Raw genomic sequence first — 16,416 nt, 5'->3', positions numbered from 1 at the left:
TGTTTTTGTCTTCTGGGTGTAGAGATATGATTAAAGATCTAGCGTTGGGCCCTGGAGATGCCCAACATGTGAGAAGGGCACCTCAGACTAAAGTCAGAGTGAGGACTTATATCCCATCCTTGGGACGTACATGGCAGGAGAGAACCCTCTCCTGAAGTTGTCCTCTGACCTTCACACATACACCATAGTGCATGCACATACACCCACACATAGACAGAAAGATGGATGGATTGGTAGGTGGATATAGATGGATGGATAGATAGATCACACAAACTAACGAACAAATACACGTAAGCCCTTTTGTTTTTAAAAAGCCTTAAAAGTAGCTAAACATGATGGCATTGCATTTGGGAGCCTGATGCAGGAGGATTACTATCAGTTCCAGGTCAGGTTTAGGTACAAAGTGAATTCTAGACCAGCCTGGACTACAGAGTAACATCTTATCCCAATAGATAAATAAATAAATGCCTGGGTTAGAAAAAGCTCTGGGTTGAAAAGTAGCCCGAGTCAGGGAAGCAGTCCCCGCCCACCTTAAGGCATGAAACGGTTCATACTCTTCCCGTAACGCTTGTGGTAGTCTGCTTAGGCGGCCATGATAAGATAATACACACCCGGTGGTGTAAACAACATACATTTCTTTTCTCAGAGTTCTGAAAGTTCCGGTCAGGGTGTGAGCGGAGTTGGTTTCTGGTGCAGCTGCTCTTCCCGGCCTCCCCACTATGACCACATACTGAAAGAAGGCTCCAGGCTTCCCATCCTCTGTAGGATATCGCCCCTGTGGGATTAGAGCCCTACCCTATGACCTCATCCCATCTCTAACTATTAGTCACTATATGAATGGGGGGGGGTGATTCGGTCCGAAGCAGCATTTGGCTGGAGATGAAGCTCTGTGCCGGCGCATATGCCTAGCAGGTTCAGGTCTCTGGCTTCAATCACCAGCACCATCGCAAAATGTTCTAAATTTTAAGGTTTTTCCTTGGGGGGGGGGGGGAACACATATAAATACCAGTCAGCATCTAGAAGGAAGAAAGTGTGATGGCAGACATCTTTAATCCCAGCACTCAGGAGGCAGATCTCTGTGACTTTGAGGCCAGCCAAGGGTACGTAGTGAGACCCTGCCTCTAAATACATGCATGCATACATACATACACACACACACACACACACACACACACATAAATTTTTTAAAGATTTATTTATTTATTATATGTAATACACTGTAGCTGTCTTCGGACACACCAGAAGAGGGTGTCAGATCTCATTACGGATGGTTGTGAGCCACCACGCTAGGATTTGAATTCAGGACCTTCTGGAGAGCAGTCAGTGCTCTTAAGCGCTGAGCCATCTCTCCAGCCCACAAATAAATTAATAAATAAAACAAAATAAAATTTAAAAAATGCAGTGAGTAAGGCAGAGTGTTATGGAGGAAATATGAGAAGTTTAAAGGAAAGTTTCTGGCTCATACCCATGCCTATAATCTTGAAAGTGTCATCAGATACCAGTACCTTGACCTTGGGCACAGAATTCTGTAGATAACTAACTATAAGGGCTCCTGGCTCTCCAGACTGCAAGTGCCACCCTCTGCCCTAGCAGACTCACTGTGAAGCATCGTCTGGACTCTGTGCCTTTCTTTGTTCAAGTGCCATCCTACGTAGGACTGGACCTCTAGTGATCCTGCTGCTGCCACTTAGACATATCAGATGGTTTAGGGGAGAGGTTGAACAATGGCTTGTGGGGACAGGAGCGAGGAAGCGGTGACCAAGCTGATGAGAGTGCCAGGCAGGCAGATGTTTTCTTGATTTTTTTGTTACATCATCAAAAAGAGCAGCAGAAATGCCCTGGTATGCGTCAGAGTGGCGTTGTACTCTGGTGGTGTGCTATGGTGCACTGGTTCTGTGTTTATTTATACCAACTCTCTTTCTAAATGCCTTGGGGAACCCTGGCAGTCACTTTAGAAATTATGGCTGAGTGGTTTGAGAAAAGGATAGTGATGGAAACCTGTGATTTCAGAGCCGAACAGAATGATGGGGGAGGGTAGGATGGGGGTGGGAAGGAGGCAGGACATGGGGGATGAGGGAATAGGATATGAGGGGACAGAGTAGGATACTGGGGGGGGGGGAGGTGGGATACTTGTCTTGACTTTCTCTTCAGCTAGGTTTGATCTCAGAAATATTTCCAAATTCTGCAAGACTAACCTTTCAACTTTCCCCAGTTGGGTCTAAGTCAGAATTTGTTTCTAAATGTGGCAACAGGTGCCCTCAAGTGGTGACCTCCCTGGCTATAGTAACTTTTCTCTCTGCTTCTGTGTTTAATGTCCTGTGACAGATCGGTAGGACTTCAGGGATTCCCTAACTCATTTGTCTGTTCTGAGTTAAGGCTCAGCATCTGGGAACTGGGATGATTAATCAAACAGTTCTGTTACTCAAACTGGATTTAAGGACATGTTAACATTTGAAGGGGAAATGTCGCAGCTGGTGGTACTGTTTGGGAGGGTGGCAGAACCTTTAAGAAGAAGCCTCACTGGAGAAAGGGGGTCACTGGGGATGATTGATGAGGTAGTATGCCCTGACCCCACTTTCTGTTCTTTCTCTGCTTCCTGAGTGAGGATACGGTGTAGCCAGCCAGTTGGGCTATTCCCTTATGATAGACTGTGCCCCACCCCTTCCCAGAACTCTGAAACAAAATAAACCATTCTCTCTTAAGTTGCTCTGGCCAGAATATTTTGTCCCCCAGTGAGAAACTCATTAAATCAGAAAGAGTCTTTAATTACCAACACTGTTAGTTTTCTCAAGACTTGGAGTACTGTACACTCACCGCTCATCTATCTTGAAGTTGGATTTTCCTAACTTTGTAATTCTCTAAGTTCCTATACCCGTTCTTCAGAGTTTCTTCATGGCCATCTTTACCTTTGCTTAAAACTTGACATAACTCCCAGCTCAAAACAACCTGGTACTGGCGCCCGTCTGTTCCAGCCTTCTGTTACCCAGCCTTTTCTCACCCAGCCTTCCCTCCCATTGTCTGGCCTTATTGGCCAGATTCGCCTGGCTTGCCGCAGGCCCTGCCAAACCACAGACATGTAACAGAGCAGACATTCTACTCCCCCTTGCTCTGGGAGTCCTCCGAGTCCACACGGGACGAGAAACAAGGGAGATCACTGGCTTTAAGAACTACTCTGGATGGTCTTGGTACGTTGCAAAGCTGAGCACCGCACAGTTGTCCAATTTCATTTTAGTTCTTCCACCACCGCTACATGTCTCTGGCCAGCTTGTCCCTGCCTGCCTCTCCTTTTCTTTTAGACAGAGCCTCACTAAATGCCGGAATAACCAGCGGGCACTGCCACTCACAGCCTTGTTGTCTTTTTTTGGAAAACTCCTAAATACTCCCTGAAGCCTGCAGCTGCAGCCACAATGTGTGCACTAACAGTTCCTCCACGGTCAGTGTCAGTGAGGAGAAGGACAGATGCAGTTCAGCCGCATGCTGTAGCCTTTCCAGGCCATGACTGCTACAGCAGTTCATGAATTTCAGTTCCTCTAAGCTGACATCTAGCGCAGTGACCTACAGCTTCCTGTGTAGGACAGAGTTTTCCAGTGCAGATGAAATGGCGGCCCTGTGTGTAACTTTAAACTTTCTGGAAGAAACAGTTTTTAAAAGTAAAGCAGGAGAAATTAGCTATGTTCTTTTAAACCTAATACATCTAAAATATTGTGTTAGAATAGAATTTATATAAAAATTATTGGTAAAGATTTTTTTTCCTTATTCTTTTCTTCCCACTAAGTCTTTGAAACCCTACTACAATCTCAGCTTGAAGCTGCCACAGTCCAGGTACTCTGTGACAACAGGGTCAGCACAGATCTAGATTAGCATGCTGCTTAAAAAAAAAGAGGAAATTTTAAAACAATTCAACAAGCTGTGCAGCCAACTCCCCTCACTGTGGACAGGACCCAGGCACCATGATGGATTGTGTACTCTTAAACCTGGAGCCAAAATAAACCAAAATGGGAGGGAAGCTGAGGGGGAATGAACAAGGGAGTCTGTTTGGTGGAGCAGCCCATTTCCCCGTGACTCTGAGTCACCCTGGGGGAAGCACGGAATCTCACCTCCCCGAAGAACGTACAGAAGACAGAGGAATCGTGAGATCTCTTTACAATCCTAGACTGGTTGAATTAAGAGTCCCAACCATGTTCCCTTGTTCAGATGCGTTAACTTAGGCTTAGCCTGAGACAAATAGCTCTTTGTGACATTTGCTTGAGATTTCATAACTTTGTTTCTTCCTAACAAAAGTTTATAACACACTGCTAGACTTTTAAAGTAAATAAGTACGAACATAAGGTCCAGACAGTAACATGAACATTTAATGTTGAATTATTTTTACCTACAAGAAGTTTTCTGTGATTGGACATACTTGATCCAACTGTTCATGGCAATATCTTTTTCATTCTCCTAATTTTCTACAGATCTGTTTCTATGTCTGTTTATTTTTATGTGTATGAGTGTTATGCCTGCATGTATACAGTACAGACAGAGGCCAGAAGAGGGCATCAGATCCCCTAGAACTAGAGTTACAGGTGGTTGTGAGCTGCCATGTGGATGCTGGGAATTGAACTTGGGTCCTTGGAAAACCAGCCAGCGCTTTTAACCACTGAGCCATCTCTAATTTTTTGAGACAGGGCTTCACTTTGCAGCCCACGTTGGACTAGAGCTCAGCACAGTCCTTCTGTCTTTGCTTGTTAAACACTAGGATTATGTACTAGTTGCTCGTCTTATTACTGAGACAAAACACCTGCCTCAAGGATCACACGGGAGAGAGGGTTTATTTTAGCTCACGATCCGTGGTTCACAATTTTGTGGTTCACAGTTCTGAGGCGCACAGTCCCTTGGCTCACAATCCCATGGCTCACAGTCTTGTGGCTGACAGTTCCAAGGCTCATGGTCCTGTGGCTCACAGTCCAAGGGTGCAGTCCATCAAGATGAGGAAGCTAAGGCAGCAGAACTTTGAGGTAATTGGGCAGATCCTGTCTGCAGTCAGAAAGCTGCACACTTGAAGAAGACTCATGCTCAGCTCTCGTTTATGGGGTCCACACTGATTAATCTAATCTAAGTAATTTCTCACAGGCATGCCTACAGGCTACTTTTAATCTAGACATGTTCACAAAGAACAGCCTCATTTCTAGCTAGGAAGGTTAGCCTCCTTGGGAAGAATAAGCCAGTTTTCAGTCTAAGCATTTAATTTTACCCCAGACTACATAGAGCTTTACAAATGTCTGTTTCCCCTTAACGTATCAAGATTAATTGGAATCTTAGGTGCAGATCGCATGGGATAACCCCATTCCCACCCCCACCAACCCCCACAATACAAACATCCAATGACAGCTATATACAAAACACATGCATTATGAAAGAACTGTTTCTTGGGGCTGGAGAGATGGCTCAGCGGTTAAGAGCACTGGCTGTTCTTCCAAAGGTCCTCAGTTCAATTCCCAGCAACTACATAGTGGCCCACAGCCATCTATAATGAGATCTGACGCCCTCTTCTGGCTTGCAGGCATACATGCAGGCATACATGCAGGCAGAACACTGTATACATAATATATATATTTTTTTAAGTATTGCTTCTTTGTGTATCCATGGACATTCCAGCCCTTGGGCGATCCAGAGCAGGGCCATTATATTTGCCACCTGCTCAGCTTGACTAGAGGTGCTCTAAGTTCTTTTGTCACCGTTGCCTATATACCTATAACTCGGGACCACCACCCATCCCATCTGATATGTGTACGCTTGATAGAACTCAGTGCTGCTTTGTTGGTAAGGGGATGGATGGTAAGACTTCTGACTCCACTTCTGGCTTTTTGGGATTGTTGGATGATTTGCTTGTCTGATGTTGGGTACATTTTGAGGTTAAATGACTTCCAGTTATCTTGATCCTGTTTAGAGTTCAGAAGGCAATGTCAGCTTGTCTCTGTTCTAGATGGGAAAGCAGGAAGTTGGAAGTATCTCCTGGATACTTCTATGGTAGACTTCCAAGTCCAAAACTCTTCCTGAGGATAATTCTAAAGAAGAAAACAAAATGGGTGGGGGTTGTTTAAAACAACTTACTGTAGTTTAGGCATTTCTCTACCATCAGAGAAGAAACGAAGACTCCATATTCACAGTTCTCACCTGTTAAGCTCTAGTTTGAGCACCTTGGTTAGTGACCCTCCAGGCCTGTATATTCTGGACAGAAGAAGCAGCTCAGCGTTCAAGTGTGGCTTTTGAGGACTTCACTATGACACTGAAGCAATCATTTTTTTCCTATGCAGTCACAAGCTAGTCCACCCTTCAGTGAGTGAGGCCACACCCTTGGCCTTCTGGCTGCCCGAAGGCCTTCTTGGCCATTCCAGTTTCACAGGTCCAAAATGTAGAGGGCAGACCCTGTGAGAGAAATCTGGGAGGGGTGACAATCCTAGCCAAGAGCCAAGTGGACGCTGGTGTTTTTCCCAGAGGGGAGGAGAATCCCCTGTCCCGTGGATCACCACGTGTCTGCTACCCGACACAAACAGTGCAGTGTTCCGGGGAGCTGGCCCCCCTCAGTCCTTCTTTTCATTCTATGGCAGAGGTGGGAAACAGTCTAAGGAACAGAAGTGTTCCTTAGACTAGGGTACCAGCTCGAGGAAGTGGGCCAGAAAACAAGAAGGGTAATCAGTTCCCATTATTAGGGCCTAGATGAAGAGCTTTATTTATTCTGAGGGCACTCGGGGAGAATTTAGTAAGGGGTGATAGAGTATCACAGTATATGGCATTCTTACCTAACAGGAACACCCTGGATAAGCATTGTAAACATTGTAGCATAGATAGATTTTTTTTTAACTTGGGGGGTAGGGTGGGTGCGCACCACATCACATAGGTAGAGGAGAGGTCAAAGGGCAACTCCAAAGAAGTTAGTTCTTACCTTCCTCCTTGGTCAAGAAGGATCTCTCCTTTCTGCTAAGAAAACTACCCCAGGCTAGCTGGCCCACACACCCGGTTCTCCTGTCTTTTACTCCATCTTGCCCTAGGTATGCTGAGATTGTAGATGGATGCCAGCACACCCAGCCTTTAGCATGGGTTCTGGGAATTGAACTCAGGTCTTCAGGCTTATATAGCCAGCACTCTTCCCCACGGAGCCATTTTCCTGGCCAAGTATTCTAACTGAACTAAGATCCAAAAGGGAGTGAGCTGTTCCTAGGAGAGAGGAACACATGACAGTTTTATCCTCGTGTGGTAGTGAGGAACACAAATCCACCGTGGATAAGAAGAGAATAGCTGAATTTCATACAAAATAAGAGTTACCTATGGGTGGGCTACAGACGTCCTAATCACAGGACACATGGGTACCTACTCCTGATTGTCTCTTGGACGGTCTTCCCCACATACACTGTTGCTGTGAGCTGAAGACTGAAGCAGGGCAGAAAGCTGAGAAACACTTAACACACACTCACAATGCATGGGACACTGGCGGAGCTCACAGCATACATAGCACAGTACAGTGAACTCTGAGAGCAGGTCAGGAGAGTGGAGAAAGTCTCCAAAGGACCAGAACCTTGGGCTGGAGAGATGGCTCAGCAGTTAAGAGCACTGACTGCTCTTCCAGAGGTCCTGAGTTCAATTCCCAGCAACCACATGGTGGCTCACAACCATCTGTAATGGGGTCGAATGCCCTCTTCTGGTGTGTCTGAAGATGGCAACAGCATACTTGCATACATTAAGTAAATAAGTAAGTAAGTAAGTAAGTAAATAAATAAATAAATAAATATTAAGGGGGAAAAGAACCAGAACCTTTCACTGAGTGTATAGAAGGGGCCCATCAGGAACAAATGTCATCAAAGGGCAGAAAAGCTGATGGCTGCTGCCCAGTGACTAGGCTATATGGCATAGAGAGATTAACCCAGAGTCTCATTGTACTCAGAGTAAAGTCCTGCTGAGAGGACCATCTTGCTCCTGTGTTGGAGAACTGACTGAGTAAATCTATGAGGTATAGGGTGCCTATTCTATACCACTCCTGTGGTCCTTTTCAGATATTTAATATCATATTAACTAAAAACAAAAAGCAAAAAACAAAAACAAAACAACAAAAACAAAACCACAAGACTTAAAAAAGAAGCAGAAACACATGACTAAGGAGGAAAATAGTCAGTAGAAGCAGACCTGCAGATGACCAAGATATCAGAATTAGCCAATGAGAGGTATATGTACTCTTTATAAATATGCATAAGGACCTAGTAAAGGTTAATTATGTTCTTGAGAAGATAATGAATTTTAACAGTTAGCTGGAACATCTAAGACGGCATTTATGGCCTGTGCATTGCCACCCCCCCCCCCCAGTAAGGATTATTTGGAAACAAATTACTAGTCATGTTTGTACCAGTCCCGAAGTCACCACCCCTCCTTGAGGTTTTGCAGTCCTGCTTTTGGATAAACCAGGAATTCAAGTCCACCAGTGAGCTAATAGCCTGCTATTTCAAGATAGCATGTAAGCAAGATAGACAAGATTCAGTCCCAGGCCTCAGAGAGATTTACTTCACTGAAGAGATGTACAAACTTCTCTCCAGGCAGAGTGTTCTAATGAGGACTCTTCCTCATTACATACAGCAGGAGACAGAGGGGGTGCTTTCTTCTGGCAGAGGATCATGGGACGCCTGTAGAATATGTGGCATTTGGTCTTAATGTTGAAGAAAGACCAGATAATCCATGTGAGATGGACAGAGCTTATATCCGCTGATGGGAAACCGTGGGACAATGCCTGGATTCTTAGCACCCAAGTCATTGCACTGCGAGAGCAGAAGCAGATTCCCCTGCAAGGACTGTGTTCCCTGAGATCTGGTGAGATAGTTGCTCACCTAATAGGAGTCCAGGGGAAGGGAAAGTAGGGCGGAAATGGAAGTGGGAGAGGTACATATTATATCACTGTTTTAGCTCAGCAAATCATATTTCAAGGTTTTGTGGCAGAAATGGATCTGTCTTCTACATTTCCCTGTGTGTGATATGTAATCTTAAATCTGTAATGGCAGCTTGTTGCTGCCCAGGTCCCTTGTCCTCACATGAGATCTGCTTGAGAAACAAAAGTAAGTCGGAGGACTGAGGAGCATTCAGTGCTTGGTACTGTCTGTGAAGAGAGGGGTGGAGAGTTTCTCTTTTGGCTGAAAAAGTGAGAGAAAAACAGGAGAGAGGCAGCAGAGAACGTTGAATAAGCAGAGATTCTGCATGCCACACAACAGATGCGCTAGCTCGCCGTTCGTTGTCTGCGTGAGTTCTGTGCTCCTCTGTATTCTCTGGGGGCCAGGTGTGCACTGCCTTCCTTTCTTCCTGCTGTTTACTGTGTGGCGCTCTGAGTCCTACGCCTATCAACTGTGAGCTCTCCTAAAGATTTCCTGCCCTTGCACCGTAAGCAGTCTTAGGCTTCAGGATCGACCTTGTCTGTCCTGCCACTTTTCTCCTATAGCTCTTAATTGAAAAAAATAAAATGATCTTCTAGATGGTTCTTTTTGTTTCTGTCTGATTACATTATGAAACTTAAATCTGTCATCGCTTGAGTGACTCAAAAGCTGTCCACTGGGGTATATCGTGTCCCTACCCCCCCAAAACGAGCTCTGTTAAAAGTCATTTGTGACATTTTGTTGCTGATCAATTGATATATATTACAACTACCACAAAAGTAAAATGATAATAAAGAATTTTCTCTTAAGTCAAAGTCATTAATATAAGGAATAAATAAGAGGAGCTGGGAAGTGGTAGTGCCCACCTTTGATCCCAGCATTCTGGGAGGCAGAGGCAGGCAGATCTCTGCTAGCCTGGTCTACAAAGAGAGTTCCAGGACATCCAGGGCTGCAGAGAGAAACCTTATTTCGGAGAGTGATGGGGGCTCAAGGGAGGGAAACGGGTGCCTAGCGCCTGTCATAACACCAGCGCTCGGGAAGTTAAAGAACATCACAAAGTCAGAGGCCACTCTGGACTCTGTCTGGGGCTGGCCAGGTGACTCAGCAGGTAAAAGAACTTGCTACCAAGCCTGCCAACCTGAGTTCAATCCCCGGGACCCACATGGAAAAGGAAAACCGACTCCAGAAGATGTCCTCTGACTTCGACATGATCTGTGGCATGTAACACATGTTCCCCACACCTCCACATACAAAAATAAATAAATATGGGGAAAGACCCTGTGTAAAGAAGGGAAGAGCTAATAGTGAAGAGAGTAATCGGGATGAACAAGAATGGCAAATGGGAGCTGATCTGCGAGCCGTGAAGCCAGACGGGGAGCCAGCAGTGAGGTCTGGCAGTGGTGCTGTGGTATTATCACTCTCAAAAGTCTGCGGCGAGGCGATAGGATTAGCCGCTGTAGTGGGGTCGGCAGGTGTAGAGAAGGCAGGTGGACTCTCGTACCTGTAAAGGGAGGCTAGCGCTGGGTACCTGCAGAGGAAACCCGGCTGGGTGGGGCAGTCCTGGGTCCTTTCTGGCAGCTGGAGATGCTGAAGCCTGCTCCATTTCTCCAACATGGGAAGGAGATAAGACAAGAGGAGACAGTCCATGGTTTTAAAGCTTTATTATAGAAAAGGGAAAGAGAGAAGTAAAGAGAGAAAGAAAAGATAGAGGGGTGAGAGCCGGCCATGACCACATGGAAAGAGGGGAGAGGCATGGGGGGGGGGAGAGGGTGGGAACGGTGCAAGAGACAAGGGAGAGCGTAAGGGCGAGAGAGCTAGAAGGGGCCCAGAAGCCCCCTTTATAGTGGGCTGGGTTACCTGGCTGCTTCCAGGTGACTGTGGGGGGTGCAGTCCAGCCAGAACACTGGGGGCCTGGCCCTACGTGACTGATGGTCACAGGGTTATGTCCAACAGGCAGGAAGACAGAAACAGGAGGACTAGTGAACCTACGTGCAAAACGCACATAGACTCTCCTCTCCTCCAGTGGCCTTTTCCCTTCAACAGGAGGCCGGCCATTTTTGGGTAGTGGGAAACAGGGTATGGATTTTCAGATTTCTAACACAAATCAGCATAGCATTTGAACAAAAGCCAGAAGAGAATTAGTGAAGCTCTGCATGTCAAGTGTCGAAACCTCTATGCTCCTTCTCCAACTCAGTGTGCAGAGCACCATACTTTTACCCTTCAGGTTAGAGTGTGGAAGATTCATCTCTAGAAAATCTGGCCAACCTGAGAGAAAGGTACTTAAGTGACTCAGTCCAGTCACACCTGCGGTCCTACCCTATGCACACGGAGCTTCCAAACAAGAGTGTCCCTGTCTCACGTGGAAACAGTCACACGTCATCAGACACACGAGGACATGGAAGAGAATCCCATCAGTGACAGCTTACTACTGATCGCTTCTTCCGGGCCTCCTCACTCACCCCACCCCCACTCCTGCCCGAGACAGCGGCTCACTATGTAGCCCAGGCTAACTCGGGATAACGAGTGCAAATAGAATAAAGTACTGTGGTATAAGACTCTGAGGAAAGATTGTAACCCTCCCTTCCACGTAAGTGAAGAATCACTCAGAAAGTCTGTGAGAGCTGAAAGATGCCAAAGAAAGATGGATGGTTTTAAAAAACCCTTAGAAGTTAAAAAAATATTGTAGTAGAAATTAAAGGTCTGGGGGCTGGGGAGATGGCTCAGCAGTTTGGAGCACTGACTACTCTTCTGAAGGTCCCAAGTTCAAATCCCAGCACCCACATGGTGGCTCACAACCATCTGTAAGGAGATCTGACGCCCTCTTCTGGTGTGTCTGAAGACAGCTACAGTGTACTTACATATAATAAATAAATCTTTCAGTTAAAAAGAAATTAAAAGTCTAAGAGAGGATAAGCTTCTGTTTGAAAAGTAGCACTAAGAAAAACTTAAGACAGCTGGGCAGTGGTGGAACACACCTTTAATCTCAGTACTCAGAGGCAGAGGCAGGTGGATTTCTGCGAGTTCAAGGCCAGCCTGGTCTACAGAACTAGTTCCAGAAAAGCCAGGCTACACAAGAGAAACTTCAAAAGTTTCAAAAACCCCACCAAAAGAAAAGCTTAAGAAACTCAGGAGCATCATCCTAAAAACACATTAATTTTATAGAAGACATTCTAGAAGAGAGCGGAAAAATGGAGAGAAAGTCATTAGAAGCAACACTTCGGCGGTTGAAGGCAAGAAGATCAGGGCTTCAAGGCCATCTCAGCTACACTACACAGTGAGTTTTGATAGCATGAGACTATCTCAGGAAGGAAAAAAGAAGAGAAGAACCAGTGAGATGGCTTAGCAGGTAAAAACACTTGCCACAAAGCCTGAAGATGAGAGTTGGACCCCAGAACTGACAGAGAGACAAGTGCAGTGGTGGCTCCTACCTGTAATCCCAGCACTCCTTAGGCAGACGCCCGGCAGAGGCAGGAGACCCTCCCTCCCGGGCCTATCCAGCCTGCAGAGTGCAGGCCAGCGGAGAGAGCACTGTGTGTGTGTGTGTGTGTGTGTGTGTGTGTGTGTGTGTGTGAGAGAGAGAGAGAGAGAGAGAGAGAGAGAGAGAGAGAGAGAGACAACGGGAGAGCAGAACCCAGTTAGAATGTCTAGCGTAAGTAGCCAGTCTGTTGTGTGGCGATGTGACTCCACGGAGTCAGCCCCCAGGCAGACGGAGAGCAAACAGCAGAGGACAGAGATGAGCGGAGAATCTAAGTAAACACACAAATAATTGGCAAAGTTAACTTGAAAGAGAGAAGAGGAAAAAAAGAAGAAAGGAACACTTTTCCTTTTTCATTTCTTTTCCTATAGTATCTGACTCTTTACCATAGCATATGTTACTTTTAAGACAAGAAATAGGCCTCCTCCACCTGAGCACCTCCAAGAGAGATACTTAAGTCTCCGGGGCAGTGGTGGGGCACACCTGTAATCCCAGCACTTGGGAGGCAGAGGCGGGCGGATTTCTGAGTTCGAGGCCAGCCTGGTCTACAGAATGAGTTCCAGGATAGCCAGGGCTATACAGAGAAACCCTGTCTCGGGGGGAAAAAAAAACAGAGAGAGAGAGAGAGAGAGAGAGAGAGAGAGAGAGAGAGAGAGAGAGAGAGAGATACTTAAGCCTTAGGTGGCAACAGCAGAATTTTCCCTTGCACAACCTGCAAATTTGCTGGCAAATTTCTAACTCCTATGTAGCTGTCTCTGGTAATTTTAGGTTTTTTGTTTTATTTCAACGTAGGAAAGAGCTTTGGAGGCTGGAAAGATGGCTTGGCTGCTCTTCCAGGGAGCCTGGGTTCAATCCCCATCCCCAGCAGCCCCTGGCAGCTCACAACCATCTGTAACTCCAGTCGTTCCCCCCCCCCCCCCCCCCCCCCCCCCCCCCCCCCCCCCCCCCCCCCCCCCCCCCGATGCTGTGGGCACTGACCTGCATGCTGACAAAACACCCACTCGCATAAATAAACAAGCCAAATCTCCCTGCCGCTGGTCTTCAGAGCCAGCAAGCGAAGGGCCGTTCTGGGTCCCTGGACTGCTGCTGTCTGCCATTTCTGCAGAGCCCTTCCACGGAGAGTTGTCCCTGCTGAAGGCTCTTGATTACCAATAATTAATCTCAGATGAAAGATTCAGTACTGCGGGCTTCCTCTGTCGCTGACCTAAGAGAACACACTGTGAATGGTTCCTTTGTTTGCCTGCCAGAGATCTTATCTGAGCCCATAAGAGTTGATAGGACCATTGAGTCAGCATTGATCTTCCCTCAGTGCCCTTCTTCTGCAAAAGAAGAAAAAAAGGGGAGGGGAGGCTGCTTGGCGTCTCAACCCTGGATGAAAGGGAGACTTAATATATGACACTGGGGGTCATTCAGTAACGGCTGTATTTAATGGTAGTAAAATCTAAATAACTTTGCAGTGTTTCCTAATCCCCATGTTTTCTCTGCTGTTTCTCAATGTATTTGGCTAAGTCACTACAGAGTAACCAAGCCAAATGGCTAAACCACCCACTCTCTTATTCCCAGCACATGAATTAGAGGGAGGCCAGCTGAAATCCAGGCCAGGTTCATAAATGACTTGTATGTCTGATTTTTGTTCCATGATCTGAAACTCAAAATAAATCAGGAAAGAAACCTATCCCAATTACCGGCAAATTCACATGCACAAAGTTTCTCCAGCCTTGTACGTGCCTGAAGCTGATAAACAAACCCGTTCTGAACAGATCTAAGACTTAGAGATAAATTCCAAAAGCATACAGACACTCACATGTAGCAAGCTTATGGAGTTCATGAAATTCTTGTTTTCGGTTCAAGACTCTCCAGCCAAAGTGAAAGCTAAAGATCCTCTTAGGAAGAGCTTGGAACAGGAGACCTTTGAAGAAGGGTCCTGAGAGACAAATTTGGGGCTTACAAAACAGTGATCATCGCCGAGCCTGGTAGCACAGGCCTGTAATCCCAGCTACTAAAGAGAAGCAGGAAGATGAATATCTGTCTGGGCTATATAGTGAGTTCAAAGCCAACCTGGGCAACTTAGTGAGATGTGTTTTGAAATTAAAAAAAAAAAATAGAGAGAAAGGAAGGAACAAAGTTACTTAGCCGGGGCTATAGTTCAATGGTTGACATGCCTAGGATGTGTAAGTCCCTGAGCTCCATCCTTGGTAACACACATGCATCCTAGTGAACATGGTCTAACAGAAGCCTCGGCCTTGCATACAGAGATAGATCAAGAAGGCGATAGATGTGCAAAGCTTACTGTTTGGTTTAGATATTTAGAATAAACTTGCTATTAAAAAAAAAAAGTTCCCGACTACAACTTGTTAAACTTAAAAACTGAAGCAAGGAAGGATATAAGGACGGAGCTACAAAGATATCAAGGTAGAGCTAAGTTCATTTTGAACATTGGCCTGGGGCTCCAGATATACATGTTTAAGAACAGGTGTTGGAGCCCGGCAGTGGTGGTGCACGCTGTAATCCCAACACTCTGGGAGGCTGAGGCAGGTGGATTTCTGAGTTCGAGGCCAGCCTGGTCTACAGAGTGAGCTCCGGGACAACCAGGGCTATACAGAGAAACCCTGTCTCGAAAAAACAAACAAACAAACAAAAAAGAACAGGTGTTGGGCACATCTCTCTTCCCGGTACCTTACACTTGATATGTATATATTTTTAAATTAGCCATGAACCGGTTGTTATTCAGCAAGAATCTGACCCTTCTGCCAGAAAAACAGTGTGCTTAGGAGCAGAACCTGACTCCAGGGATCAAAGAGAGGGACCAGGTCTGAAAGTTCTAGAAAAGAGAAGTGTGATTTGGAGGGAGAAGTCAGCAGGAAAGAACTTACCTTGAATGGAGAAAGCCCGGCTGGGTTGGCTCAGCCCCCAGCATGGAAAAGCAAACAAACAATAACGAAACCAGAGAAGTCTTGGCCTGACCTCTGGTTCTAGGTATAGGGAGTTTTAGAGTCCAGGCAGTGGTGTGCACACCTTTAATCCCAGCACTTGGAATCAGAAGCAGAGGCAGGTGTATCTCTTGAGTTTGAGGCCAGCCTGATCTACAGAGTGAGTTCCAGGGCTACACAGAAAAACCCTGTCTTGAAAAACCAGAAAACAATTTTTTTTTTTACAAAGTACAAGGAAAATACATCTAAAAATTAACAGAACACAAGATCGTAAGGATGAAGGCCGTTTACATGGAAACTGGTTGTATATAATTAGATGGATGTAAAAATGCCGTATCCATTGTTGTTATTGTTGTTGTTGTCATCGTTTATTGCTGTGGTGTGTACAGTGTGTTCATGCCCCACCACACGAGGAGGTGAGAAGGCAGCTTTACAGAGTCGGCTCTCCTCTCACCTTTCTGCCCGTTCTGAACTTGGACTCGGGTTCTGAACTTGGACTTGGGTTCTCGGGCTTACCGAGTATGTGATTTACCCACGGCGCCATCTCAACAGCCCCTCTCTGTCTTTATAACATTGCTTCCTGCTAAGGAAATCTAACACTGTCTCTTGCTAAGTACCAACTGCATCTTTTACAAAAGAAGATCAAATTACAAGAACGTTTTAAGTCACACTTTGAATTATTGGCAAACCCGGGACTAACCCCAAACCTTCTTCTTTTGGAAGAATAGTGTGGAAACCACCCATCATCCGTCTACGGCTCCGTTTCGAGCTCCGGCTTTAGATATCCATGCTCACCTCTCCCCCTTGTCCTGCAGCTGGGATGAGAGCAGTTCCATCAGCAGTGGGCTCAGCGATGCCTCCGACAACCTCAGCTCAGAAGAGTTCAACGCCAGCTCTTCACTCAACTCCCTCCCAACCACTCCCACTGCCTCCCGCCGGAGCTCTACCATAGTGGTAAGTGACTTTGCAAACGTCTAGACCCCAAGGTCAAGGTGAAACACAAAATCAACCATGAGGGACCTGCGTAGACATTGTGAATGTTGTCATTGTGACCATATTTTGCAATCTCACCGATCTAGAATGATAAATCGGAGAAGGAAAAGTATCCTAGAGATTAGATAAA

The 16,416-nt window shown here is 46.0% G+C and overlaps 2 protein-coding genes across 5 annotated transcripts in view; one reads left to right on the top strand and one right to left on the bottom strand.

Annotated features, from left to right (window-relative positions):
• The window catches only part of Tmem9 (transmembrane protein 9), a 678,246-nt gene that overhangs the window by 548,914 nt on the left and 112,916 nt on the right, over positions 1-16,416 (bottom strand). The gene's annotated exons all lie outside the window — the stretch shown is intronic.
• Nav1 (neuron navigator 1) overlaps positions 1-16,416 on the top strand; it is a 254,817-nt gene that overhangs the window by 199,888 nt on the left and 38,513 nt on the right. For all 4 annotated transcript variants that reach the window (XM_052200638.1, XM_052200639.1, XM_052200640.1 and 1 more), the window contains one exon: positions 16,109-16,247. In XM_052200638.1, coding sequence (XP_052056598.1) covers positions 16,109-16,247 — 139 coding nt within the window. The remainder of the gene's footprint in view (positions 1-16,108; positions 16,248-16,416) is intronic.

This window comes from Apodemus sylvaticus, chromosome 12, assembly GCF_947179515.1.
Source record: "Apodemus sylvaticus chromosome 12, mApoSyl1.1, whole genome shotgun sequence".
In the NCBI taxonomy this organism is placed as follows: domain Eukaryota; kingdom Metazoa; phylum Chordata; class Mammalia; order Rodentia; family Muridae; genus Apodemus; species Apodemus sylvaticus.
This window is presented reverse-complemented; position numbering and strand designations above follow the sequence as displayed.